General features: G+C 26.7%; 5 protein-coding genes across 5 annotated transcripts; 2 read left to right on the forward strand and 3 right to left on the reverse strand.

The window, feature by feature from the left end:
- Positions 1 to 5,211: 5,211 nt before the first annotated feature.
- LOC113551574 (adrenodoxin-like protein, mitochondrial) lies at positions 5,212 to 5,672 on the forward strand. The gene has a single exon (XM_026953886.1). The coding sequence runs from the start codon at positions 5,385 to 5,387 to the stop codon at positions 5,670 to 5,672; it is 288 nt and encodes a 95-aa protein (XP_026809687.1). The 5' UTR covers positions 5,212 to 5,384.
- A 402-nt stretch (positions 5,673 to 6,074) lies between these two features.
- On the forward strand, positions 6,075 to 15,342 carry LOC113551550 (calpain-7-like). The gene is made up of 13 exons (XM_026953850.1): positions 6,075 to 6,285; positions 7,412 to 7,575; positions 7,703 to 7,829; positions 11,043 to 11,202; positions 11,490 to 11,649; positions 12,025 to 12,157; positions 12,225 to 12,415; positions 12,507 to 12,734; positions 12,805 to 13,049; positions 13,127 to 13,335; positions 13,404 to 13,615; positions 13,699 to 13,931; positions 15,059 to 15,342. Exons 1-13 carry the CDS (start codon positions 6,075 to 6,077, stop codon positions 15,201 to 15,203), a joined length of 2,418 nt encoding a protein of 805 aa, XP_026809651.1. The 3' UTR covers positions 15,204 to 15,342.
- LOC113551567 (protein lin-52 homolog) lies at positions 14,133 to 17,156 on the reverse strand. Its single transcript, XM_026953873.1, has 2 exons — positions 16,801 to 17,156; positions 14,133 to 14,585 (listed from the first exon to the last, which is right to left on the reverse strand). The coding sequence occupies exon 2, from the start codon at positions 14,563 to 14,565 to the stop codon at positions 14,185 to 14,187; it is 381 nt and encodes a 126-aa protein (XP_026809674.1). The 5' UTR covers positions 14,566 to 14,585; positions 16,801 to 17,156; the 3' UTR covers positions 14,133 to 14,184.
- On the reverse strand, positions 15,718 to 16,807 carry LOC113551559 (gamma-secretase subunit Aph-1). The gene has a single exon (XM_026953861.1). It carries the CDS (start codon positions 16,525 to 16,527, stop codon positions 15,793 to 15,795), a length of 735 nt encoding a protein of 244 aa, XP_026809662.1. The 5' UTR covers positions 16,528 to 16,807; the 3' UTR covers positions 15,718 to 15,792.
- A 1,370-nt stretch (positions 17,157 to 18,526) lies between the features above and the next one.
- On the reverse strand, positions 18,527 to 21,160 carry LOC113560829 (E3 SUMO-protein ligase PIAS3-like). Its single transcript, XM_026966922.1, has 2 exons — positions 20,902 to 21,160; positions 18,527 to 20,487 (listed from the first exon to the last, which is right to left on the reverse strand). The coding sequence occupies exons 1-2, from the start codon at positions 20,926 to 20,928 to the stop codon at positions 18,745 to 18,747; spliced, it is 1,770 nt and encodes a 589-aa protein (XP_026822723.1). The 5' UTR covers positions 20,929 to 21,160; the 3' UTR covers positions 18,527 to 18,744.
- Between the last annotated feature and the right edge of the window lie 6,325 nt (positions 21,161 to 27,485).

A 27,485-nucleotide genomic window follows, 5' to 3' on the forward strand; every position in this document is an offset into this window, starting at 1 on the left:
AGAAGCGGAAATAAAAGGTTGTTGTTTCCATTTTGGCCATTTTGGGACAATCGTAGTATGTATAAATTAACATCCCTATAAACTATAAATAAATATAATAAATATATACAGAATGATCCATCAAATAATTCCGCTTTTATATAATATTTAAAAAACTTTCTCTTAAATTTCAGCTAACATTATTTGAATCAAGTTATTAGTAAATTTTCTATATTGTAATCGTTTTCGTACACCCATGTATTTAACATTTTTTTAAAATTAATTTGATTATAGTTATAACTTATTGTTGACAATTGACGGTTATATCAATTTTTATTGATAATAAATATTTTTTATCTAAGCAAAATTGTTTTATTATGTTAGTTTACATAACTTGTAAATAATAATAATAATTGTATAATTTTATTTATTTAAATGTGATGCGATAATGTAATGTATAATATAATTAAATTTACCTAGTAGAATTATAGTATGCAATGAATCTATTTTGTTATAAAATAGTTTGTAATAATTAATTTATGCTATATGATCATACTTTATATATGCAACTCAACAAGGCTGTTTAAAAAGTTACTATTAGACTCAATAGGCTATGATCCTTTTTGAAATTTTTTTTAGTGGGACGCAAAAAATTTTTTGGTGGGACTACTGATAATAATCTCGGTCGCAATAGCAACAGTATGTAGTAGCGTAGCCAGGGGAGGTTTTGGTGTTCGGCCACCGCAGTAAGTGAATTGATTCCCGAAACCTACTGCTTTATGTATTAGTTGATTGCCGAGTCATTAATAGGTAATTTAGCGGCGATCAAATGATTTTGGCATTTGGGGGAAGGGGTAGGGGATATTGAATGTGGCTAATTTTTTAATACGCACTACTTAATCATTAAAATATAATTTATGGTTATGATGCACTTGGCACTTATGCCTAATATCATTTTTTGAAATTAGTAGGTACTTTATTTATAATATAAGTAAGGAATGTATTGTAGTTATTGAATATTCTCGATCATTGAGTGGGGTAATTCCTGTATATTATTTATAATAATAGCCTTGTTTCTAAAATGAGTCTAGAATCTAGATAATAATATAATATACGTTCATATTCGTTGTTTTGAGAAGAAAAAAGTTAATGCATCAATATTATAGTACGATATACATAAATAATAAATATTAAAGAAAAAAAGTCATGATGGGGGATCTATCAACCCCTCTCATCTCCCCCCTTTAACTACCACTGATATAATTATGTACGAGTAACGAGTTTATTTTCTATTGTTATATATCAATATATTGTACGGCCAAAGAATTTTAGAGTTTATGAACTACGTAAGTATTTGATAAATGATAAATATATTTTCTCAGAAGCAAGTTTTCCATTACTAAGTATATGGTAACTACGAATAGTTGTGATAGTTATCATTCGAAACTCAACAGTTGTATTTATATAGTGCCATCATAGTGGGCACTCAAATATTTATGTACCTATTTAGTATTTAAAGATGAGCTGTTAAAAGTGCAGTCTGAAACATACATAAATGCAGAAACAAGCATTAGAAAATTTAAGAAATAATTTTTTGAGAGTCGATGTACATGGTATACTGGTAATCTCATTACCAGATACCAGTTTTTAAAAACAATGTGTTTTAAATTTTTACCTAACTATAATAAATTTTTTACAAATAATTTTTGATTCTAAACGTATTGATTTTACAATGCTGTGTGTTTTTTTTTTATTTTTGTGTCTGTCATCACGTTTTTGAGTAGTAATAACTAATAGTGCTTTGATTTTTAACTTCAGTCCCTCTTTGAAAAGGAAAATGAAACTAACTGGTACTTTGAGGGGTCAAAAGTAAAAAAATGTCTAGTAGTTTTCAAAAGCGTTAGAAAAAACCCCGAAAAAGTGACGGAAAAACGGGAATTATATTTTTAAAATCACTTTTCGACAAAATCGATTTTTTTATTTTGCTGTAATTCAAAAACGAATCATTGTAAATACTTGAAATTTTCACTATATGTTTATCTATTTACGATTAAATTTCCAAACTATTTTGAATTTTTTTAAGCTATTTGCAAACAATTGAAATTTTCGATTTTTCTAAAATGTTCTTCTTGAAATGCCGATAAAAAAATTTTGTATTCCAAAACTTCTTTAAAATTTAATTTACAAGGTTTATTATAAGTTGTACTTATTGTAGTAAAAAAAAAAAATCAAAAATCGTTGGTTACAATTTATACCTAAGCATTTAAATTTCAAATGTTTACGTAATACATCAAAATCGCAAAAATTAGCAAGGAATTTTGAAGTTGAAAATTCATAAAATTTTTTTGATTTATACCTAAGGTTAAAAAACCTATTACAAGGTTTTCCATAAGTTTTCCTTTAAATAACTATAAAAAAGTACTCCACCGTCAATATAGAAAAATGTTATATAAGCGTATACAATTTAATTATTTTACAAAATTGCATATAAAATAACGATATATTAAAATTATATATAGGTATTATAGGTAAAAATATAATATATTATCCTACTAATTATCCTAGACACACAATTCATCTCCGTTCAGAATCGTTTTTGGTTTACATTTTTTCTGTTATTGCATTTAAATACATCCATACAGCATATACCTATTTTTTATCTCTATACTATACTGCAAAGCGATACCCACTTGCCCACCATTTTTTATGTTTTAGATTAATTAAATTAAGGAAAAATGTGTATTAATAAATTTATTATAAATATTTATTATACACTTAGATACATAATGTTGGTAGAAAGGGGTGTCGCCTCATCAAAATAAATTAATTTTTGGGTCGTAGATCAAAAAAGGTTGTGTATCCCTGACAGCATTTCTCAAACTGTGGGTGGCAAATCATTTTTTGGTGAATCGTGAGCATTTTTTTTTTTTATCTAGATTCTAAAACATTAAGACATAAATGTAATTGTATACTCTATAATAGTCTGTAAACATAAAATGTATAAATTTTAAAGATTTGTTATCAACCATAGAAGGAAATAAGCACACACTTCGCATATACGTCTCATTATTAAAAATACATTTAAATTATATTCATTGTATATAAATCTATAAGACTATAAATATTATAGAATAAAGTAAAAGACAAATTTTGATTTTTTTTAGGACTGTTTATTGGTCTTGTGAAAGTATAAAACTATGTGGGTCACGATAGATTTTCAAGGGAAAATTTATAGGTAGTCCTTTGAGAACCACTAGCATACAATGTATAATTTTTGGTAAATTGAAGTTCATTGTTGATAAAGTGATCAGAATTTTTTATTTAATTCTTTAAGTGCGTTGAAATAAATTACAGACTTATACCAGAAAAACGAATAATCACAACTGTAAAATACTTAAATTGCTTATCTGATAGTTGATACGCCTAATGATCATAAATTTATATTTGTGTAATAGTTGAAATGCCGAAACGCGTATAAAAAATAACATATGGACGTATATGTTTAAGGTTTATATATCATATTATAATCATACTGACTACGATGTTGATATCATATTGTTATTTAACGTATAAGGTTAGCCAAGTTAACGAGTCATTTAATGTCGCTAGTCGCTACACAAAAAAATATTTTACTTTTGTCCATAAATATTAATAAACAACTTAGTGAATTTTATCGAATCGCTAACGACTTCAAGATTATTAATCCTCGAACAATTTTATTTTTAAGTTGACTTCAACTAATTTAAAAGAATAAAACTCTGACTATAATATCTTTATCTAATACATCAATGCCCAATAGTGATTATTGGTGGCGTCGTTCCAGTTTTTGAGAGAAGGGAGCAAAAGTTTTGACCGGCCCATAATAAAAAAAAAAAAAAAACCACTTACTAACAATACATTTTCATCTTAATATAAACAGACTTCTTACCATAGGTGGACATCGGTAGGGGGCTTAGGGGAGCTTATGCCCACAAAAATCGAAGATAATATGTTATACTTGTGTAAGAAAGGGGTGGCGAGGGCGAAGCGCCTGCAGGTCACTTTACATTGGATTGTTATAGCCTTCCTTAAAAATTCAATCAAATGTCCATCTATGCTTCTTACATAATTTTATATATACTAAGGTAATAACCATAAACTAAATATGAACCCAATATTACCTATTAGCATTTAATGTTTATTGTATACTCAATGCTATTAGCTACTATATGATGAATTATTTTGAGGAAAATTTTACCTTCATTTTATTTATGTCCTTTTTGTGCCAAATATGAGTATAAAGCTATTAAAAAAAAATAAAACAAAACTAGCACATACTTGGCCCGGTCGCGACCCGCTAATGACAAGAGGGGCAAATGCCCACCCCCCAAATGACGCCACTGCAATAGTCAATACCATATATAATAGCTATTATATATATATTAACACCAATCTGACTAACCGTCAAGTGACAACCGTACAAAATAGTAATAAAACATATTCATCCAACTAGCTAGGTACTCTAACAGAAGATATTGCTTCGTCCATAGGCCATAGCCGTTATAAGACATCATTAAAAAAATTACTAATATAAAAACAGTATTGCCTTTAATCTTTATTCTTAATTAAACTTGAACACGATAGAAACAAGATATGTTATAATGGATAAAACATAAAATATTAAAATTATAAACATATTTGTAAAATTAGTTAGATATAAAATATTAATGTATCTATTATACAATATATGTACTGACGGGGTTAAATTAAGAAATATTTGAGGTGGCTTTGCCTCCCTTACAAATGTATTGTAAATTTACTTTAATCCATTACATTTAGAGTCTATATACAGTGTACTCACTACTCGCAGAAGACTTGATTTAATGACTTTTTAAGTACAAACTTTTCAGGTGTAATCTACGATAACCTATTATCGGGTATTCGAGTATACATCTGGATGACCCATACCGGTATAAGACCGACAAACCAGGGGAATTATGCAATTATACGAATACTAATAACTAGCAAATATTAATTGCTATATTGTCAGACAAGTATACCATAGAACAGATTTTCATAGTACGTAGCTCGTCATAGAACGCCTACGCGTTGTCATGTATTCGTGGTTGTTACTTGTTTGTTTTTGTATAGATCATCTTTATCATTATCAATACATTTTAATCAGCAAACGCGTATGTGACGTCATCGTGATTAGACAGCACTATAGACGGTTACAAGTTCGGAGTTATAACAACTTTTTTCATTCACGCGCAGTCACAGCGTTATCAAAATATTATAACTGCACTGCATGCACTTTACAGTTTCGGTTTTGACTTACCATCCGGCGTCAAGCTTTGTCTGTCTAGCATGTGCTGTTATTACCGTCGTGAGTATAAGAAATCTATTCGCATAGTATACGATATAGCATGTTTTTGCCCGTCACTGTGGCAAAATTAGTGCGTGGTGTGTTGTGCAATCGACACCGTCACCTGACTCTTCCATTGAGTCGCGTCTGTTTGACAAGGTGCGGAGTTCCGTCGGTCCGGAAGAGGTTTGTGTCCACCACTCCGAGTTTACGGCACGGTGATTTCGAATGGCAGGAACCGAAAAACGAAGCTGACATAGTCCGAGTGGCGTTCATTGATAGAGACGGCAAGCGCACAGAAGTCAAGGGAAAAGTCGGTGACAACGTTCTGTATCTGGCTCATAGGTAAGGGATATTAAATGAAAAACGTGTGTTAGCGTCGACAACCATGGTTGTGAGAATAATGTATCTAACTTTTGAATTTTACCAGGCATGGAGTCGAAATGGAAGGTGCTTGTGAAGCATCATTAGCGTGCACAACCTGTCATTGTTATGTCGCCGATGATTATTTGTCCAAGCTTCCTGAATCGGAAGAGAAAGAGGATGATTTACTAGATTTAGCGCCATTTCTCAAAGAAAACTCACGACTGGGTTGTCAGATTATTCTGACCAAGTGTTTGGACGGCATCGAACTTGTGTTGCCTGCAGCCACTAGAAACTTTTATGTTGACGGCCACAAACCTAAGCCTCATTAGTATAATTTGAATTAGTACGACTGTTAGACGTATTATTTTATAGTAGTTTAAATAAAATGGAGTACGCTGAAGAAGCCATTGTAGTATCTAATAAAGCGGTAGACTGTGACTGCAAAGGTCAAATGCAAGCTGCTGTCTATTATTATAAAGAGGCTGCAACTCTTTTAGAACTTGCGTGGAAAATACGAAAAGATGATCCTCTGGCCAATGAATGGTGTCAAAAATCACATGATTATGTTAATAGAGCTGAAGTCTTGGAATATCAAAGTAATTTTTTTATATAATCAAAGTTAGTTATTTCCTTACATTAATATTTTAGATTTTGAGCATAATTAGTATTCACGTATGTAGTTCTGAAGTCTCAATTAGTTCATGTTTTTTTTTCTACTCATACTTGGACAATAATAATACTTCAAAATTAGTTGAATTTCGGGAGTGATATTCAATAATTTTGGATTTTATTTTTTTATCATATTTATTTTGGAACTCTAACTACCATTTCTATCTATACAAATGATCAACCGTATCATTTAAACCTCAAGATTGATTTTCACGTTGCTATAAGCAAATTTAGGGACATACAATTATAATTGAAAATTGTAAAAACAAAAAACAATAGGTATTCAATTAATTAGTTAACAAATTATTTTATTTTTGAAATATAATACGTTTTAGAAATATTTCAAATATTATCTAATTATTTTTATTTATTAAATTTCAGTATTTTTGGTTTGAAATGAAATATATCCAGTGATCATACTACATGAAGTCTTTAGGACATGGCTCTTCTTGATAAAATAAATGATTGTTTTAATTTAAATTGTGACTAAATATTAGTAATATAGTAATTTAAAGGAAAATAGAAAATTGTTTACTTTTTTTGTTATTTTTCCTACATATATCAAATTTTTTCCTTTTTTTATTTTAGTGGAATTTAGAGATTCAGAGAAATTATTTGTTTTAAAAACATTTAATTATTTGATTATTAAAAGATTAAAATATAGATTTGTTAAAAAATGTTGTTAATTACTCCACTCTGCGCATATTTTAAATGAGTACCTAATCAAGATTTTTATATTTATCAAAATATTAATTTCTCACACCTTTAATTATAACTTAATTTAATAAAATAGGTAATAAGTAACCCAGTAGGTAGTTGTGAATAGTTAATTATTTCATTTTATATCAACTAATTAATCGATTGAAAATAGATATTGTTAGAAAAATCATAACTAAATAAATAATTACTTAACACTTGAATTTATGTTTATTTTCCTTTGATAAATAGATCATTTACATTTTTACAATCAATTTTATTTTTATGTTACACCATTCATCTTGATTTTAATTATTTAATATTCATAGTTTATGATATTTATGTTGAATTTTATAGTTCAAAATGAAGCTGCCAATAATATGGAAAGTATTAACCAAGATAAAGTAAGGTTAAAACAATGCAAATATTTACTCAAGCAAGCTTTGGACATCGATGAGTCAGGAAAAGAGGATTTGGCTATTGATACGTATACACAAGCAATTGAATTATCATTAAAAGTGGTAAATAAAAATGATTTCTAATTAATAAAATGTTTACATATTTTTACTTTGCTTCTTAATAATTTATTAAAAATTATATTTGTATAAAATTGAACATATTTATAAAAGTTATTCATGTCTATTTTAGAAAAAAGAAATATCAGATGATGAGATGATAAGAAATTTAACTACTTTAATTGAAAGAGCTTTAGATCGAGCAGAAAAACTAAAACAATTAAAGGAGTCAAATTCATGTAATAGCTCCAATAATACAGGTATCTTATGAGAGTGAAGTAATTTTATTAGTTTATTTTCTATAATTGCATGTAATTTATTATAATAACATATTTATTTATATTAGAAAGACCATACCTTTATAATTTATACAATATGGATACCCTATATATTTTATATTCAAATTGTATAAAGTAAAATTTTAAATAGACAATTTTTTTAAAAATTGTTATGAATAGTTATATTTTTTTACTGTGATAGTGATAAAAATTAATTTTTATAAATGTTCAAAATTAAAGCTTTATTTGAGCTGACTCTTTAGTTACCAGTATTAATATGAGAAGAAGTGTTTAAAAAAAATGTATTTATTTATTGTTCAATAATTGTATGTGATACTAAGAGTAATTACTTATTTTTATTTATTTTGAAAATATATTTTTTTATAAATACAAGAATCATAATTATATGTAAAAAATCCTTAAATTAACATGAAGTTTTCCGTTTACATATCGACATGTTAATGAAAATTTTAAATATAATATCATTTGTGTTCTTGAAATTATTTTATGTGATTATAATTTGTTATAACTATTAAAATCATATTGTCATCACATTTTTGTTTGGATACAAAAATACACATGTAAAGACTGTAAATATTTAGTATTCAAACTAAATAGAAAATTATTAATTAGATCTCATTTATTTTAAACTTACCTCTTAGTTTTAATATTTAAAATTAATGTTAAACCCAATCAGACCATTTTTATATTTAGTTTTAGGTAAATTATAATTTATTTGATATGTACGGATTCAAAGCATTAATTTAAAGATAAAATAATATTCAGATATAGTATTTTCCATCCATTATTATTTTGAATTTTAAAACAATTACTGTATATAATAGAAATAATACTAAAAATCAAAATTATTAAATTGTATTATTCAATATTTCTATTATTAAAATAGGTTACCTATTTAATTTAAAGTTATTTTATGTTATTTATTAATTATGGTAACTATATTATTTATATAATTAAATAGGTGCTAGTTTTAATTTAATTTTACATTTTAAAATCTAAGACTGTAGACTACTTGCTGTGTTTTAATTAAAAAATAAATACTATTTTTTATAAATAAATTGCATATTATACTGCAAAAACATGTTCATTATTCAATAATTTATGATTGTATGCTGTTTTTATGAAAATATTGAAAAGTGTCATCTTTTATTTATATCAAATGACATTTTTTATGGCATTAAAATATAAATAGTTAAAACAACTAATGTAACATTAAGTATAAGTTCTGAAGACTGATAAATTTAAAATAGTAAATTATATAATTTATAATTTATTTCATTTCTGTAACTATTGATGTCATTTTAAACTATAGTTCAAAAGTGTATTTTTTAATTATGTAATAATGGAATCACTTAGGCATTTCTTTATAAATGTATTGAAACATTTTAAAACTCTTTAATTATCATTTTCTTCAAATCAGCTTATTGTCTGTTCTTTAAGAACATTTATTACTGTATCTTCTTAAATATAGTTTGATATTTTCTTAAATTTATTGTAATAGCTTATAATTTATAACTATTTAAAATTTACCAATTAACATATTGATATATTAAGTAAAATTTTAAATATGTTTTGTATTTAGAAAATACAATTTTACTTAAGAACCATTTTGTTATTTTGCATTATTATGAATGTACTTTTTGTGTTATTAAATGTAGTGGTTCCGAAGTTTTTAAAATGTGGTCAGGTAATTTTAAAACTTTGTGGCCTCAATACTTATTGGAGTAAAAAAATTATTCAATATATATAATATAATAAAGTTATAATGTTTATATAATGTGACCTGCTGGCCACATTTTTCAAAAAAGAGGTCAGGCCATGGCCCGACCTTAACATGGACTTCGGCGCCACTTGTTAAATGCCAAATATATTTTAAATGTCTTATTGCTTTAATATATATATATATATATATATCTGTAAGAAATTTATATAATTTTCAAAAATTAATTGTTAAAACTTGTATGATTTATTTAAATAATTATACAACTAAATTGAGAATAAGAACATCAATTATTATAAAATATAATTGTATTAGTTTTATTCAATTAACTAAAAAATATATTTTGTCTCTTAAATAAAAGCTATAAGCCATTTAAACACATTAACATTAATATGATGTATGTATTGTCTTTGATCATATAAAACATTCAGTCTAATCATCAATTTTTGGAATCATATGTCTTAATGCTAAATATTCCATGTAAGCCAACATGCAAAAAATAGAAAAGTTATATTTTAAAGTTAATGTGTATTTAGATAGTGTAGTAGGTATGAGAAATATTTTTTTTTAAACTTAAAATTTTCATGAATGGAAGTAGTGTTTTCAGTGAAAGAATACTATGAGATTTCAGAATCCTAAACTGACCCATAATAACAGTATCTTCAATTTTAAAACTGACGTCTCTTTTATAACTGATTCTAATTTTAAAAGTACCTACCGTACATACATATACTTACCGAATGTAGTACTATAAAAGTGTACTTTAATGGTTACTCGCAATATTAGTTTTTTTCACCTTTTCATAGTTGTATTATTCTTAGAGCAAACACAAATTATTATTTTTATTTAATATCTTGTGTATATCTTTATGTCAGAGATAAAAGTTAAAGAGTTTTACATTGTATAAAATCAGTTGTTTGCCAATCTTTACAAACATAATGATTTTTTCCTGTCCATCAAGGTGTCGAATCTAAATCATTATGTCATTTATACTACTTAAAATTGTCTGTGTCTGTTTCATAACAATAAATTTAAATTATATACATATATAACCCTAGTTGGGTTGGTAAAATGGGATTTAAATTTGGTACTTGATCTTGAGATGGCAAATTTTTATTTGTAGTACCTGATTTTATGTTATTTTTTGTTATTAAAATCTAAGATTTTTCAGATAATTAGGATTTTTTTTTATCAAACTTTGTATTATACACTATGAAATTAAAATTTTTAAAAATTATTTAAGGTACATAATTAAACAAAATAATGCAAAATTCATGCTATATTTAATTTTTAAGTATGTACTTATATTTGTTTTATGAATGAAATAAAATACATATGTGTATTAAGAAATACATCTTTCAATTTTTATAACTAATTTTTTATACAATGCTTAATCTATTACTAATAAGTTGTTATACATTATTAAATAAATACTTTTGTTAATTACTTTTCAGCAATAGTTCACAAGAAAATAGTTCAAAATCGAACTCCTAAAGTATTAGAAACATCTAAAAGTGATCTTTATACAGAATCAGAAAAACAAGTATTATTGTTTACATCAAAAATTAATAATAAAGAATATGTTCCTTTCATGGATGTTGATCTTTTAGAGAGGTAAATTTAAAAAAATGTATGATACATAATATTATATTACTAATAGTATTTATATACAAGTACTTAAAAACTTAAATATGTTATATTTGTATTTATGTTTTTTTTTCTAAAGTTTAAAACTTGATTTTTATTTAAATTCAAAAACAACTGTAATTAAAATATTATGTCACTACAATTATTACTATTTCAGGTTAAGTAGGCTAAAAGTAATTATAATAAAGTAATTTATTTCTATATACAAATAAAATAGTCCAAAATTCAAATCATCTTTGTATTTGTCTTACAAGGTTTCAGTTATCAATTCCATTCACAGACAGTGATGGTTTGCTGACATTATCATTGGATCAAAAAAAAAAATTTGTACAATGGATAAGACCTGATCAATTATGTTCGGATCCAAAAATGGTGGTTGGAGACTCCATTGATTTTTACAGCATTAAGCAAACGGTAATAATAAAAAACTTGTTAAATGATGTTTAAATACAACGGCAATAAATAAATAATTCAAGAATATATTATTATTTTTATTAATGATATAAGAATTTTTTAACTTATTAATTTTAATATTTTAATAGAAATAAAGTACTAATATTAAAACTATATAAATATGATCAAAATATCTAATTAAACAATTATGCATATTATTTAGTCCAGAATATTTTGTTGCTTTTTACAATTTATTTTTTTTATCTAGTTAAATTATTGTATGTATAATACTTTATGATTTAATAAATGTTTTTTTATTCTCTACCTATTATACAAATTATAAGTTAGGTTATTATATTTTTATTTATTTGAAAGATTTAATTATTTTTGTTGTAGATTGTAACTGACTGTTCATTTGTAGCATCATTAGCTGTATGTGCTGTGTTTGAAAAAACATTTAAACAAAGATTGATCACGTCAATTATCTACCCTCAAAAACACAATGGACAACCCGTGTACAATCCATTTGGTAGTACAATAGAATTACTTTTATATAACTAAAATATATAATACTGATATGTTATTTACTTTACTAGGAAAATATATGATCAAATTTCATCTAAATGGTATACAGCGTAAGGTAATAATTGATGATTTATTGCCAGTTGGCCAGTATAACTCATTATTGTGCTCGCATTCATCAAATAAAAATGAATTATGGGTTTCCCTTATAGAAAAAGCTTACCTTAAAGTAATGGGAGGTTATGATTTTCCAGGATCAAGTAGTGTAAGTTTATTGAACTCCAAAATCATTGCTGAAATGTTTTTATTGACTGAAAAATGAGAGAATCAATGATACTTATTTTTGTTGATTTTAGAACATAGATCTCCATGCTTTAACTGGCTGGATACCAGAACGTTGTGCTATTCGTTTAGATGATAAAACATTTAATGCTGATGGTTTATTTGAGACTCTTTATACAAGATTGTGTAAAGGTGATGTATTAATAACTGTCGCTACACCACCAATGTCGGCAGAAGAAGAGAGAAGAACTGGTCTTGTTTCTTCTCATGCATATGCAGTTTTGGCTGTGCAAAAAGTTAATGTAAGCTAAATGTAAATTAATTAATTTAATATTGGAATAACATAATAAACATTGTTTAAAATTATTTCAGGAATTAAAATTGTTGAAATTGAAAAATCCTTGGGCTCACGTACGGTGGAAAGGACGTTATTCAGAGTTGGATGAAAAAAGTTGGACATCTCAGTTAAAAAATATGCTCGACTATGATCCAACGAGTGCGGCTACATTTGATAATGGAATTTTTTGGATAGATTACAAATCTGTAATTCATCATTTTGATGTATTTTGTATGAATTGGAATCCATCAATATTCCCGTACACATCATGCATACATAAGTACAACATTTTTGGAATTAAAAATATATTAGAACTATATTGAATCTAAATCTAATTTTTTTTTATTATATTTTTAGGACATGGAATACTGGAACAGGTCCTATTAGCGATTTATATAATATAAGTGAAAATCCACAATTTTATTTAGATGTTGGTAATATTAACAGTGGCGCTGTTTGGATACTATTAACCAGACACATAACTGAATTACAAGATTTCAAAGAAAACCGTGAATATATAACTGTTATAATATATAAAAATAATGGAAAACGTGTTCATTATCCAAGTACATAGTCTATCAAATAAGCAATGAAATAGTAACATTTTATTAAGTTATAATTTTATTTCTTATAGATGATCCTGAACCATATATATCTGGAACACGTATCAACAGTCCTCATTACCTTAGCAAGATTGTTATTAATGATAAAACACCATCAAAGTATACATTAGTTATATCTCAATACGAAAAAATGAATACAATTAATTATACACTGCGGGCATATGCTACATGTCCTTTTACAATGAAGGAGCTGAGTAACTCGTATAATCCCAAATTTAAAATGGTTAGTTTTTTATTGTTAACTTGTATTGGGCAAAGCCTCAATTGGATATTAATATATTATTATGAATTTAAATTTGTATATAGACTGTCAATAGTGAATGGAAAGGAATAAGAGCTGGCGGATGTCAAAACCATAGTACTTATAATGATAATCCCAAATTCAAATTAACAGTAGACGGACTATCGGATACTGAAGCGTTACAAATAGAACTAAAGGCCCCAAAACAGTATCAGGTTGGAATTGAGATATCATGTGTTGGCTTAAATAATATAAACGCTACAGCCAAGTTTATAAGTAAATCTTCTGGTAGCTATAGGTTAGTATGTTTTAATTAATACATCAATATAAAAAATGAGTTTTTTAATTTTTCTATATAATTTTAAATTTAAATTGAGAAAATATTAGTTTTTTTTTAATGTTTATTATCTATTACTAATACATAGAAAAAATTTAATTATATCAAATATTATTTATTGAATTAACTCACATTGCTTTAATATAACAATTGTTGAAATGATTACATAAATTAAAAATATACTTTATTTAAGATTGTACAAATTATTACAATATTATTCACTGGCTTTATTAGTGTTGCGTGTGAATATATTTAAATATTTTCCACGCGTCATTTCTTTAGATTCCTCTAAGCCTAAGTTATAGGCGAAATCGTATAAAGACTTTAATTCATCTAAAAGTGGAGGCAGTGGCATTTGACTATAACGTTGTACGAGTAGCATATCATGGGCATCTGGTGGTTGCTTCCATGAAGGTTGTTTATCAGTCGCACTAGATGCGCGTATATGTTGTGCAAAACCAGACATGCCAGGCATTGGTTCAGGCCAAAGTTCTGGCGACGACCGATCGAGGGTTTCCATCGCCACTAAACACTGTTGTTTTTGTTGATCAAGTTCTGGCATAGTCTTCTCAGCTGGGCAGATGATGTAATACATACATCGATCTGGACATTCGGCTTCATTTGGCATATAATGAAACAAATAAATATAAGCAATTTATATAGTTTCAATTTTTATTAGTTCCTTAACACAAAATAATAAATAACCAATGTATTATTAAAATAGAAAAATAAAACATTAAAAACTAATTTCAATAAGATTTAAATCATAAAATGTTAATATGTATAGTAATCATTAAACAATTATGTATATTATAATAAATAATAATATTAGAAATGCTTGGAATTCACTTTTAACAGTTCCCTAAAATTGGGAATTATAATATTGAGATTTTTAAAGTAACAATTAAAATCTATCATTGAATATTTGTTCAATATATACAATATATATTAAACATAAATAAAAGTAATTTATAAAAATCATATTCAAAATAACATTATTGTGTATGTTTTCTTTTTCTATATAGACTAAACAATATTACTATTTAGAATTAAATTATCCCATAATTTTTAATCTTTTTTTATTTCAGATCTGGCTATGTAATTTTAGAATTAGCTGATATTCAGCCAGGAACATATGAAATAATTCCTTCAACATACTTGCCTGGTAAAGAAGGACCGTTTATATTGACTGTAAATGCATCTTGCTCAGTTAGTATTAATCAAATTCGATAGATTAATTTTTAACATTTAACTATTAATTTATTTATCTAAAAACTTGTTGTTAACTAAAATGTATACTTATTTAATATTTAAAAACGTTTTGTATACATTTTTAACATAATGTGTAAATTACATAATGTAATACATATCACTCATGTATAATAGAAAAAATATTATTGTTGTTAATTAACCATTATTTATTTAACCTAATACCTAATTTGTTTAAGGTTGTTATTTTTTTAATTAAAAAATTATTAAAATTGTATACCTAATGATTAATGAATATCAGTAAAATAATTTGTAATACATATATTATAATAATAACATTATTTTTACAAATAACTAAAGGTAAAACATTTACTAAATTTAAGTATTTATATAAATTGGACAGGGTAATTATGTATAAAAAACAAACAAGATTAATTTTGTTATAAATAAAATGATTAATAGTTTATTAATTAAAAGTTCAAATGAATATTAGAAAAACTTAATTTTCATGATGTATAATCAAAATAATTCAATATAAATGATACACATGTATAATAATATAGAAATAAAAAAAAAATTATATAAATATAATTATAAAAAAGAAATACATTTATTAACTTTCAGTTGCTGTTGTATTTTGATTTTTAAGTTTGTCAATGATAGGCAATTGTCCACCTGCAGTTTTGAAAGCATAACATCCTGAACCCACCGTTATTATAAAAACTATAGATAGTGCAAGTGTATTATAATAATATTGATTGAGCAGTGTTACTTCTGATACAACTAAGTGTGAAATAACGACATATAAAATTAAGTTTTTATTGTCTGTGTTCAATCCATGGAAAAATATTATTTCCCAAAATATATGTAGCAGTATGGTGAATGCAGTAAAAATTGAAGATACAATACAAAATGCACTGTATCCACCACGGAGGCCCATTGTTCCTGGTCCTCCGACTTCAGCAAGTATGTTGATCAAAGAGAACAGGCCGCTCATGACGCCAAATCCCAAACCGGAAACATATGATAACATGTGTTTGTTGTTGGATACCAATGAGTGTACCACAAACCGTTTGAGTCCACGTTCCGCTTTGCGCAACAGCAGATATAAAAAGTAACGGAAGAGTTCTTGTACCAATACGGATACGAGCACTCCAAACCAAACCTGCTGCTTGCTGGGGAAGACGAACCACACTATCGATGAAAATAGTAGACTGAGCAGCCAGAAAAATGAGCTGGCTATCAATATGATGACACGTACAGGATCATTCATGATGGTCACAATGAACATTGACAATGCCGGACCAAATGCTGTCAGCGCACAACCAGTAAACTCCAGTAATGTCATTGTGGATTAGCGTAACAAAAAAATGAAGATTCCGTAGCAAATAAATTAATAGAAAAATGTCAACACCGAACAATATACGCGCACATTTCTTTGACAAAAGGGTATGATTAATATCACTTAATTGTAAATATTATATTCGTTTATACTCAATTGATCGTTAGTAAAAAATTGTCGTTTCGCACCACAGAGCATAAGAAATAGGACGTACTATAAACTGTGCGTTTTATATTAATATACATAAAATATACGAATTGTGTACTAAGTCTGGCTTACCGGTTTAATTTTGATCTTGCGGCTTACATCAAAGTTCACTGTTTCAACCAGTAGAAAAAAAAACAATGATCTATGACGGAAAGTGGATCCCGGTTGCAGTGATATCGGCAATATCGTTTTGCTTTGAGTGGGTGAGAAATTAAACTACGTTATTACAACTTGCAATCCAGTAATCGACGTCCGAATATTCAACTTACGCTTGACAACAGCTGAAAGCCTGAATGGAGCACCGCGTAAGTGTAATTAGAGTAAACATAAATAATTACTGTTCAGTGTTTAGCTCATGTTTTAATGTTTTTAATATGCATTTATTATATAAACAATATACGTCCTTTTATCACAAACCATGGATCAATTGAATCCCAACAAATGTACACTCGGTCAACCGGTAAGCTTCTTGGTAACTGGTAAGTGATCTGCTTATATTTAAATGACCATGGTAGTGGTATTATCTTACAGTACAACAACTTAATGTGATTAAACATTTATTATAACCCGATTCCAATGTTGCCAATAAAAATACTTTTGAAATTTCAAATATTTTTTGCGCGTGATTCGCCGAACGATAAAGACAGTAATAATACCAATAACTAATAAATTATTGTGTTTTGTGTTGAATGTTAATGGTGGATGGTGTTGGCGGTAAATAACAAGTGTACGCATTATATTATTATTTATTATTTTATAGACCTATAAATATAGGTCTATAAAATAACGTGGCTAATAATTGTTACCGACTACAGTATAAACTAAGTTTATATTTTTATAAAACTGTAAAACTGCGAATATTTAAGCTTACTCCCATTTTTTTTTCACTGACCTCTTCAGCTTATTAAGTTATGTATAAAGCCCACTAGCTAGATCACACTAGGTATTTATTTATATTATCAACATCAAATACCTTATTTAAATATATAATTTTTTCTTGGATGTCGATAGGGGCTTTTTGAAAATGTCAAAGATAGTACAATATAGAGTTTTGCAGGTATTGGTTACGTTACTATATAACACTACAAATTGTTAACACATTAGAACAGTTATACCATGGCATATTATAATTATTTTAAGTATATAGAATCCATAGTTATATTATTAAATCCCAATATCCCATATAGTATTAGATTATTTATTTCTTGTTTTCTCATAGTACATTACATTTTTTATCTTAACAATTAATAATATCCCTCACGGCTCATAATAAATAAAAATTTTACATAAATAATCAAAATGTATAAATATTAAAATATAATCAGGACAAATTTACGGTGTGCATATATTGCATATTTATTTCAAACATGACAGGTTAAACTTTAAAATTAAAAAATATTTAAAAATAGAATGGTTAAAAAATTAAATAAAAAATAAAAATATCAATTTTATTCTTATATTGTGATAAAATAATTTTATAGAAATGAAAATTACTTTAATTATGTTATTGTACAATTTAGTAAATTCAGAATTCTAAGAATACTTCAGATTCAATTAAATCATTACTAAAAAAATAAAATGTTTAAAAAACTTTTTAACTCAATTTATTTTATAGTTATAACTAAAACTATCTATGCGTTGTTTTAATGTAATTAAAAACAAAAATTTAACATATAATAGGTATTATGATGAGAAAAAATCTCAGTACTCCAGTAGTTATTATACCCATAGCCACCATGTTCAGTAATAGGTTGTAATGTAGGTAGTATCCTAGTATTTCAAATGATCCATAAATAAATTAACATAGAAAAACATGATTTAATTACTGCATCGATAATAGGTTAAATAAGGCAGTTTATAACTATTATATACATTATTAAGAATATTAATTACAATTTACTTGGTTTTGTTAAGAGATAAAACAATATTTACCAGTTCTACTATATCTTTTTGAAAACAAGTTATTTAACATAGATAATTATATACAATTTAAGATAAGAATTAAAATACATCAGTTCAATCTAATGTTATAACACATAAAACCGATCTTGATTTATCTTTTTCTTGATGTCTATTATTTCTACTACTTCCAGAACTACTTGCTATACAGTTATTGGACCCTGAGATTGTAATACTTGGAAGGTACAAATTATTTAACATACAGGATGAGTCACTTGATGGATCAGGTTCATCATTTAATATAACAACTGGTTCATACTTTGAATTGGTAGAAGTTGATGGATCAGGGTCGTCATTTAAAGTAATAATTGGTTCATACTTTGTACTTGAAGCTGATGGTGTTGAATTATTTTTAAGACTCAAGTCTAATACATGATCATTTTCAGAAGGATTTGTTAAATCTTCTATTTCTGCAATATGCTCAGATTTTATTACAGATTCTTCAACTTTTGGTGCATTAAATTTTAAACGTTTTGATTTTGGTATATATTCATTATCATCATCATCATCATCAGAATCTGACAATGTAAACACTTCTATATTATTTGTAGGTCGACAGTCGTTTGTTCTAGAATGGCTTGGAAATTCTCTATTTTTTCTTTCAGACCATGTACCATCTTTTAATAAAATAACATTTTCGCATTCTTCACTTAAATTTGGACTTTCAAGCATATTTAAAAAAAATTCATCAACTTCAATGTTTTCAAATTTGATTTTTTTCTTACATAATGGGCATGTCCACGTTTGCTTTTGCTCATTCATCTGTAAGAATTGTATTGCATCAAAACACTGCAGATGTATACAGTCTACACCCCGAGCAGGAAGTTTCATTCTTAGTTTTGTTAATGGATCCTTAACAGTAGCAAACATGGAGTCTACACCCATATCAGCGTCATTTTCCATAGATTTCTTAATGAGTTCTTTAGTTTTATCAGAGGCACGTACTGGTCTTTTTTTAAGTTCAACAAGTAGATCATTCCAAGTTAATTTTTGGGCCACGTAAACACCAGCTAAATATTCATGTGGTTCTTCCGACCATGTAATTTTTAATGTGTTCTGTAAACAATTTCTTAAATCAGTTTGCTGAGTAATATCAATAGGAACATTGCATCGCCAAGGTGTGATACCAGCTTTTGTTGGGATGTTTAACGTAGGTAACTTACATTGACGATCATTTACAGAAACTGTAATATTGTAAGGTAAACGTTCAGTAACATTTTCATCAAGTCCAACTTGTACTAATCTTAAAATTATTTGAATTTTATATTCTTGTCTGGCAATATTCCATGATTTAACAATAGAATGTCTTACATTATCTGTTAAATAAAATAGCCCAGTAAAATTAGCAGCATCAATATTAGTCTGGCAGTACATAGGCATTAATAATGTTTGAACTGTTTTAAAAAATGGTAAATCTTCAAATTCTTGTTGTGTGATAGCTGGATATGGGGTTTCAACAATAGGTTGAACAGGATTTAGTCTTGGTGATGCATAAGATTGGCTATGAGACGGAAGTCGAGGTTGTCGTAAAAATCGCTGTAGAAAATTTTGTGGTTGTACAACCGTTGTCTGTGGTGGTAGTTGTGGTTGTTGATTTTGTTGTGGTCTAGATCTATAGACTTGAACAATTTTATATTTCAAAGCTCTTGTTTTTGGTGAAGAAGCTGTTAACAAGTTTAAAACTCGCTTGCGTAAAGATTGTTTGCTACCAGATTTGTTCTGCTTAACAGCTTCCAAAATTTGTTGTAATTCATTTAATCTTAAATCATACACCAACTGATGAATATATTCAATGTCTGCCTAAAACCGAAAAAAAAATTAATAAATAGGATAAAAAAAATGTAACAGTGTTGGATAATTTGTTATGCAAAAAGAGCTTAAAATATTAAATCATCATTTGTATGCATAGAATACATGATACATGTATAGGTGATACAAACAATAACATAGTTTAAACAATATTCCACTACAATTTTTATGTATATATATTTACAATAGCATGGCTTCAAAGTAAAAAATAATAATAGTAGGTAAATATTAAATTTAAAAATTAAATAATTAAAAAAATTTAAAGAGTATTATCTAGGCTCTAGGGATATATGTAGGTAATGTATAAAACAACACTTATAAGATAATTGCTTTAATATCTACTATAGTACAGTTAGTTTAGTATGTAATTATAATAAATAATATAATACAAATAGATAAACTTACAATTAAATGACTTATCGATTTCGCCATTTTATATACAATAACCAAGTATCCGTGATTATTTTACGTTTAAATGTTCAATAAACAATCATCTATTTGTTATTCGTCTAAACTATCAATAAGTAAACAATTAGTAATAATTACAATTTATTCAAAATGGATTGAAAAACGGACACTATAATAACAGTCAACATTTGTTATGAACAAGCGATCAGCATGAATATGAAAAAACCAAACAGCGTTGTAAAATACTAAAATATAATATTTTCAATTATAATATACTGATAACATGAGAGTTTCGGATTTCTGTCGTTCTGCAATCGTACACAACTAATAGAAAAAATAATGAGTGTATAATGTAAATGGTATATACCACTCAGACTAGGTTGTAAACACTGTAAAATGTCGTGACTGCGCCTCGGCAGTTCTTCCTTAGAGATAACAGCTGGAGACTCAGAAATAATCTCCTGGCAGAAACGATGAAATTGGGGCAGATCATGGATGGATAGTGCAAATGTAAGATAATGACTATATTAAACATCAATATATTATATATTAGAAGATATCTTCCAAGACCGTAATTTACTGAATTTAGATCGTGAACAACAGAAGCACAAACTAAGATTTAGATACAAATATTCATGGCTAAAAACATTGTCTTGAACTAAAAATAATCAATATTCCTTATGAAGTAGTTTGGTGAGAACAAGAACATTCATAAGAATCAATAATTTGAATACATTTATGATGATAAAATGATTCAAACTAAAAGAAATTAAATTAGAAAGTTTATATTATCATAGATAGTGAGAATAACTGCAAAAATACATTTTTTTTTTCAAATATTAAATATGATATAATATATAAACTTGTCTTGACTTCAAATTAAAAACATAATTTTAAATTATGAAATAAATTAACAAAATAGTTGGTAATGCCGTGAGTAATGTATTTTCAAATTTGGGAAGTAAAAATAATAATAGTACTTAGTGATAATCACGGCTATAGTATCTATAGCCGTGGTGATAATAGTTCTTTCCGCGGCTGATGTCATGACATGCGTATCACAGTTGCTGTTATACCGAAGTATTTACTATTTAGCCATGCAAATATCTACACACGTTGCAGTGGTGAAGTTATGAGTTTATGGCTGTCGACTGAAAATATCTCAGTGCTATCCACTGGTCGATATCAGAAGCGCTAATGCTACAAAATGAAAGAAAAACCACCCATAACTTCACCACTATATATTTTGAGCGAAACACAAACACTTCAAAGTTCAAACACTCCACAAATAATTTTGTGTCTAGCCAGTAGCCAGGCGCAGATCCAGACTAAATTTACGGGGGGGGGATACTATATGCGTATCGTATTTCATTGGCTGCCAAAAACAGATATCCTAAAGTTTACCTGAATAGCAACTGTCAGTCTGGGGGAGCAGTGGTGGTTTATCCCAAATATGGACCTGTATGCAAAACTAAAAAAAGCCCCCCCTCTTACATCTTTTTATTCTAAATAATATAGATATACATACATTTATATTTTATAACAATAATAATATACTATGATATACTGATATCAGATTGAGAAAATGAGAACCATTTGAAATTGAAAACAGTTTTTTTATTTTTTCGTATATAACTGTATTTATTTAATTTTTTTTTTTTGTGAAACGTTGAGCAATAATGGGCCCCCCTGCAAGCCGAGGGCCCGCGGCATTTGCACACATCGCACAATGTATGACACGCCACTGGGGGGGGGGCATGGCCCCTTAGATCAGCGCCTGTGTCTAGCCCGATATCATCATTTATTTAGGACATTAAATTTGGTTGTTATTACTTAATACTTATTGTTCTGTGCTTATTATGAGCAATACGAGCTACGAGCTACGACTGTACGGGCACTACAAGCCCTCCGGTCCGAACTGCCCTACGTCATTATGCGTGTATTGTTATATCTTATATACTTATATATAGTTATATTCAAATACCGGTCAGAAAAATATATAGACACCAAACTTGAAACTATGCTATAAACTATAGTACTTACTAATATTACTCTAGTGGAGAATATGAAGAAGTATATTGTATAGCTTGGAAAGCATCGTTTCAATATTTCTAGAAAAAATACATCATTTCTTAATGATTTTGATTATTTGCTCTAATTAGAATAACTATTGTTTACCTACCTACTACTAAAAGATAAAAAATATTCATTATTATGTCATGTATTATAATAAAATAATTTAATTACTAAGAGTATAATTATTATAATAAGACTATTGCCTATGGTTCTACTATAAGTATTTAAAGTTACCTACCCGTCGGTCGACGGGGGTGCATGTAAATTCCGCCCGAAAAAAAATTATAATTAATAAACACATCCTACCTATATGTAAGAAGTTCTTATTACTTAATGAAGTTTAAAAGTTTAAAGTTATTTTTTTTGGTATTTTTCAATTAAAACCGTGTTTTTTCTACAAAGTAATTTTTAATAATTATTTTTTATATTTATAAATAAACGTATCTATAAGTGTAGAACTTGTTGGCAGGAGGGGAAGTCATAATACGTAACATAATGTAACAAATAAAATATAATAGGGTTAAATTGTATGCATTTATTACTTACAGTTCTCACTTTTCTCAGTCCTATATGTGCCATAATTGTTATATTTTTGATTAGGTATTTCAATAAATGTTGCTGCATGGGAGTAACATTGAAAACATTCGACCCGCATACTTTTATGGTACGTATACTGGTTCCGTACATGAAAAAAAAAGTATTTAAAATTTTAAAGCTTAAATATAATGAAGTAAAGGTATTCCATCATTTCCATCACTAGTTATCGTTTGTTTATCTGTATAAAATTATGATTCATGATTTACGCATCAACATACTAAATTAGAAGGATTGTAGCCTTGTAGCAACATAGTCGTTTTTCTTAAACGGCTACCGTTTAAAAAAAAGTTAAATTCCCAAACGGCTCCCGTCTAAAATGTTGTACAAATAGGTAACGAGTAGAAATTTAAGTTATTTATACATGCATAATTTTTTTATATAAATATTAATAAGAAATATTTGTACCCTGTTAAAAAACTTAAAAATAGAAGGTTTCTCATAAGTTGTTATTAATGCCAATTCAAAATTTAAAAATACATATAGGTACATATATCTAGTATTTTGTTTTTATAATCATTTGAATTTCAAATTTGAACGAAATTAAATATTGAAACAAAGAGTAATGATTATAGTTTATAGTTATTTTGTTGTAAATTAAAAATATTATTCGCAGTCTTTGTAGGTACTTGACATTTTAAACATTAAACGTTTGTTATTATATTTTATACATTTGAAGACTTTTTCAATTATAATATTTTTGGCGAAAATTAATTTTACTTATATTTCATTACTAATAATAAAATAAATTACCTTAACAGTAATTTAAATATACAACTTAGTAATATATAAGCTGATACAGTCTTCGCTCAGAATTTTTTTTAGTATTCAACATATATATTACAATAAAAACTAATAAATTACTCAACGACAACATGCATTTGACACCGTGCATATGATATGATGCACATCAATAATCTACTGTACAACAGAGTGGTTACATATTTGTATTTTAGTACTTTCCTCCTTTTATATTAATGCATACTTCTAAATGTACTTCAAACGTATTTAATTTTTGAAATATTTTATGACATTTTTACATTTATACGTAAGCTGTAGCTTGTAATACATAATATGTAAGTATCATACTCAGTACTAATACTCATACAGTATATAATATTAAATATACTGATGATGCAAATTTCCTTATCAGAATAATCGAACCATAATCAGAGTCGCTCGGAAAACAGGAAGGTACTTGTATCAGATTAAAAAATATTATTAATAATCATTATGAAATTCAATTGAAAATGACTAAGAACATCTGAACAAACATAATGGTCATAATGCAAAAAGATTAATAATATTGTTTCAATTTATGATTAAGCAATAAGAAATTCATAATATAAATATATAATAATTAATAATAAAATCAATTACACAAAATGTCCAATGAAATAAAATTGATAAAATATGAATAATAAATTAGGTATAATGAAAGTTTTAGAAAATGATTAGATTCTGAACGGAGTGATGAATGTATTGATTTTACAATGTTGTGTGTGTTTTTTTTTTCATTTTTATTTTTGTGTCTGTCATCACGTTTTGGAGTAGTAATAGTGCTTTGTTTTTTGACTTCAGCTTCTCTTTGAAAAGGAAATTGAATCTAATTGGTATTTTTTTTAAGGGGGGGGGGGTTAAAAGTAAGAAAATTCCAGTAGTTTTCAAAAGCATCAGGAAAAACCCTGAAAAAGTAACGGAAACGGAAAGTTTTACGCATAACCACTTAGCGTTATCTATATACGATTAAATTTTCAAAATATTTAGAATTTTTTTAAACTATTTATAGGCCATTGAAATTTTCGATTTTTTTTAAATTGTTTTTTTTGAAATGTCGATAAAAAAATTTGGCTTTCCAAAAAATCTTTAAAATTTAATACAAGGTTTATTATAAGTTGTTCTTGTTGCAGTAAAAAAAAAAATCAAAAATCGTTAGTCACGAATTTTGTTTATATCTAAGCATTTAAAGTTCAAATATTTATGAACTATTTCAAAACCGCGAATATTTGCAAGGAATTTTGAAGTTGAAAATTCATAAAATTTTTGTAATTTATATCTAAGGTTAAAACCCAACACAAGGTTCTCCATAACTTTTCATCAAATAACTGTAAAAAAAAACTCCCGCGTCAATATAGAAAAAATTCGGTGTATCCGAATTGCGCCGTGCCAAAAAAATAAACGTTAATTGGAATGTCCAAATTGCATGCTGACTCTTAGAGAGGTCTGTCCGAATTGCATGCCGTGTAACTATTACAGTATTACCACTTATAAGTTTATCTTTATTTATCATGCACTTACGTGCACAGCTTAAACTTTATTTTTGATTATTTTTTTAAAAACGCGTTTGTATAAGCGCATGCATAGAAACTGATAAGTTTCTAGATGAAAATACATTTTTTAAAATTTTTAACAAATCACAGGAGATAATGGCACTGTGAATGGCAAAGTGCGTGCACTTCGGATGCAGCCAAAAAATTTTATGAGCATATGAAATTTATTTTTTTACGAAATCGAATAAAATAACGATATATTACAATTTAAATATAGGTAATAATGTAATATATTATCCTACTAATTATCCTAGATTGACACATCATCTCCGTTCAGAATCGTTTTTCGTATACAATGATACCTGTCATTGCATTCAAATTTAACACATCCATTATAGTGACCTACTCATCCCCATCTCTATTTTCTACTATACAGCAGAACGATATCCACTTGCCCACTTTTTTATCATTAAAACTATGTAAAACTATTAAATTTTTTTAATTTGTGTTAAAAAAAAAGTATCAATCATTGTCAATAAGAAATCTACAAAAATACAAAATATAATGAAGATCTATATTATTCTATAGCTAAAGAGATGAAAATCTACCAGGATAACTCATGATGAAAGTATAAAAGTTGGGATTTTGTTATTACAATATATGTAATTTATTAGTAACTGAGAAAGTGTCTCTGATACCTAAATAATTCTAGGAATTATTATCATTAAAAATAACGCGTGTTTCTTTTTTTTTTTTCATAATACGAGGAACAGAAATTTACGTAATTTTCTTAAAAATAGGGATTCTTTCCAATTTCTTGTAACAATATTTGAATAGGAATACATTCCTTCCAAAACTGCTCGTTGAATAGTAAGTATAGATTATTAACTATTAGCAAATATTCCTTACGAAAAACATTTTGATACCATCATAGATTTTCAATCGTCTACAGTTATTTAATTGTAAACAAGAAAAATATAGATAATACAAATAAAGGATGCGAATTATCTTTCAAAGGTAAGCACTTATTTTCTCGATAAATTTTAACGTTTTTAAAAATATATTTTTATATAATTTGACGCCATTATACAACAAAATTCTATTTTTTTTTATTACCATAGTTGTTTTAAGTATTTTTGCTTTTTAAACGACAGCATGGTATACATTTTTAATTTCATATTTATAATCGAAATATTTTAGTATCTATAGTAATTATTAAGTAGCTATAAATATTAAGTATTTATTGCTGAGATGAGTGATATATATTAAAATTATTAAAATATTGTGATTGAATATGTTGTCATATTTTCAAAAAATAATCGATGATTATCGATTTTTAAATAAGGCAGTTTTTTCTATTATAAAACTTGTAATTTTTATTTTGAAGACCTGAAAAGTGAATAAAACGTTTAAAAAATATAAAATGTAAGTGTTATTTTTTTGAAAACCATTTAAACAATATAATTTATAATATTATGTTAAAAAATAACTATAAATACTAATAGTAATATTAGTATGATAATAATTCTTAAAAATTAAGTATTGAAAAATTATGATACTTATATTTTAGTATTAACATTTCAGTGTAAGATAATATTTTAGATATTAAATATTTAAATAAATGTAATATTGTAGTATGTA

Source organism: Rhopalosiphum maidis, chromosome 4 (genome assembly GCF_003676215.2).
Source record: "Rhopalosiphum maidis isolate BTI-1 chromosome 4, ASM367621v3, whole genome shotgun sequence".
Lineage (NCBI taxonomy): Eukaryota > Metazoa > Arthropoda > Insecta > Hemiptera > Aphididae > Rhopalosiphum > Rhopalosiphum maidis.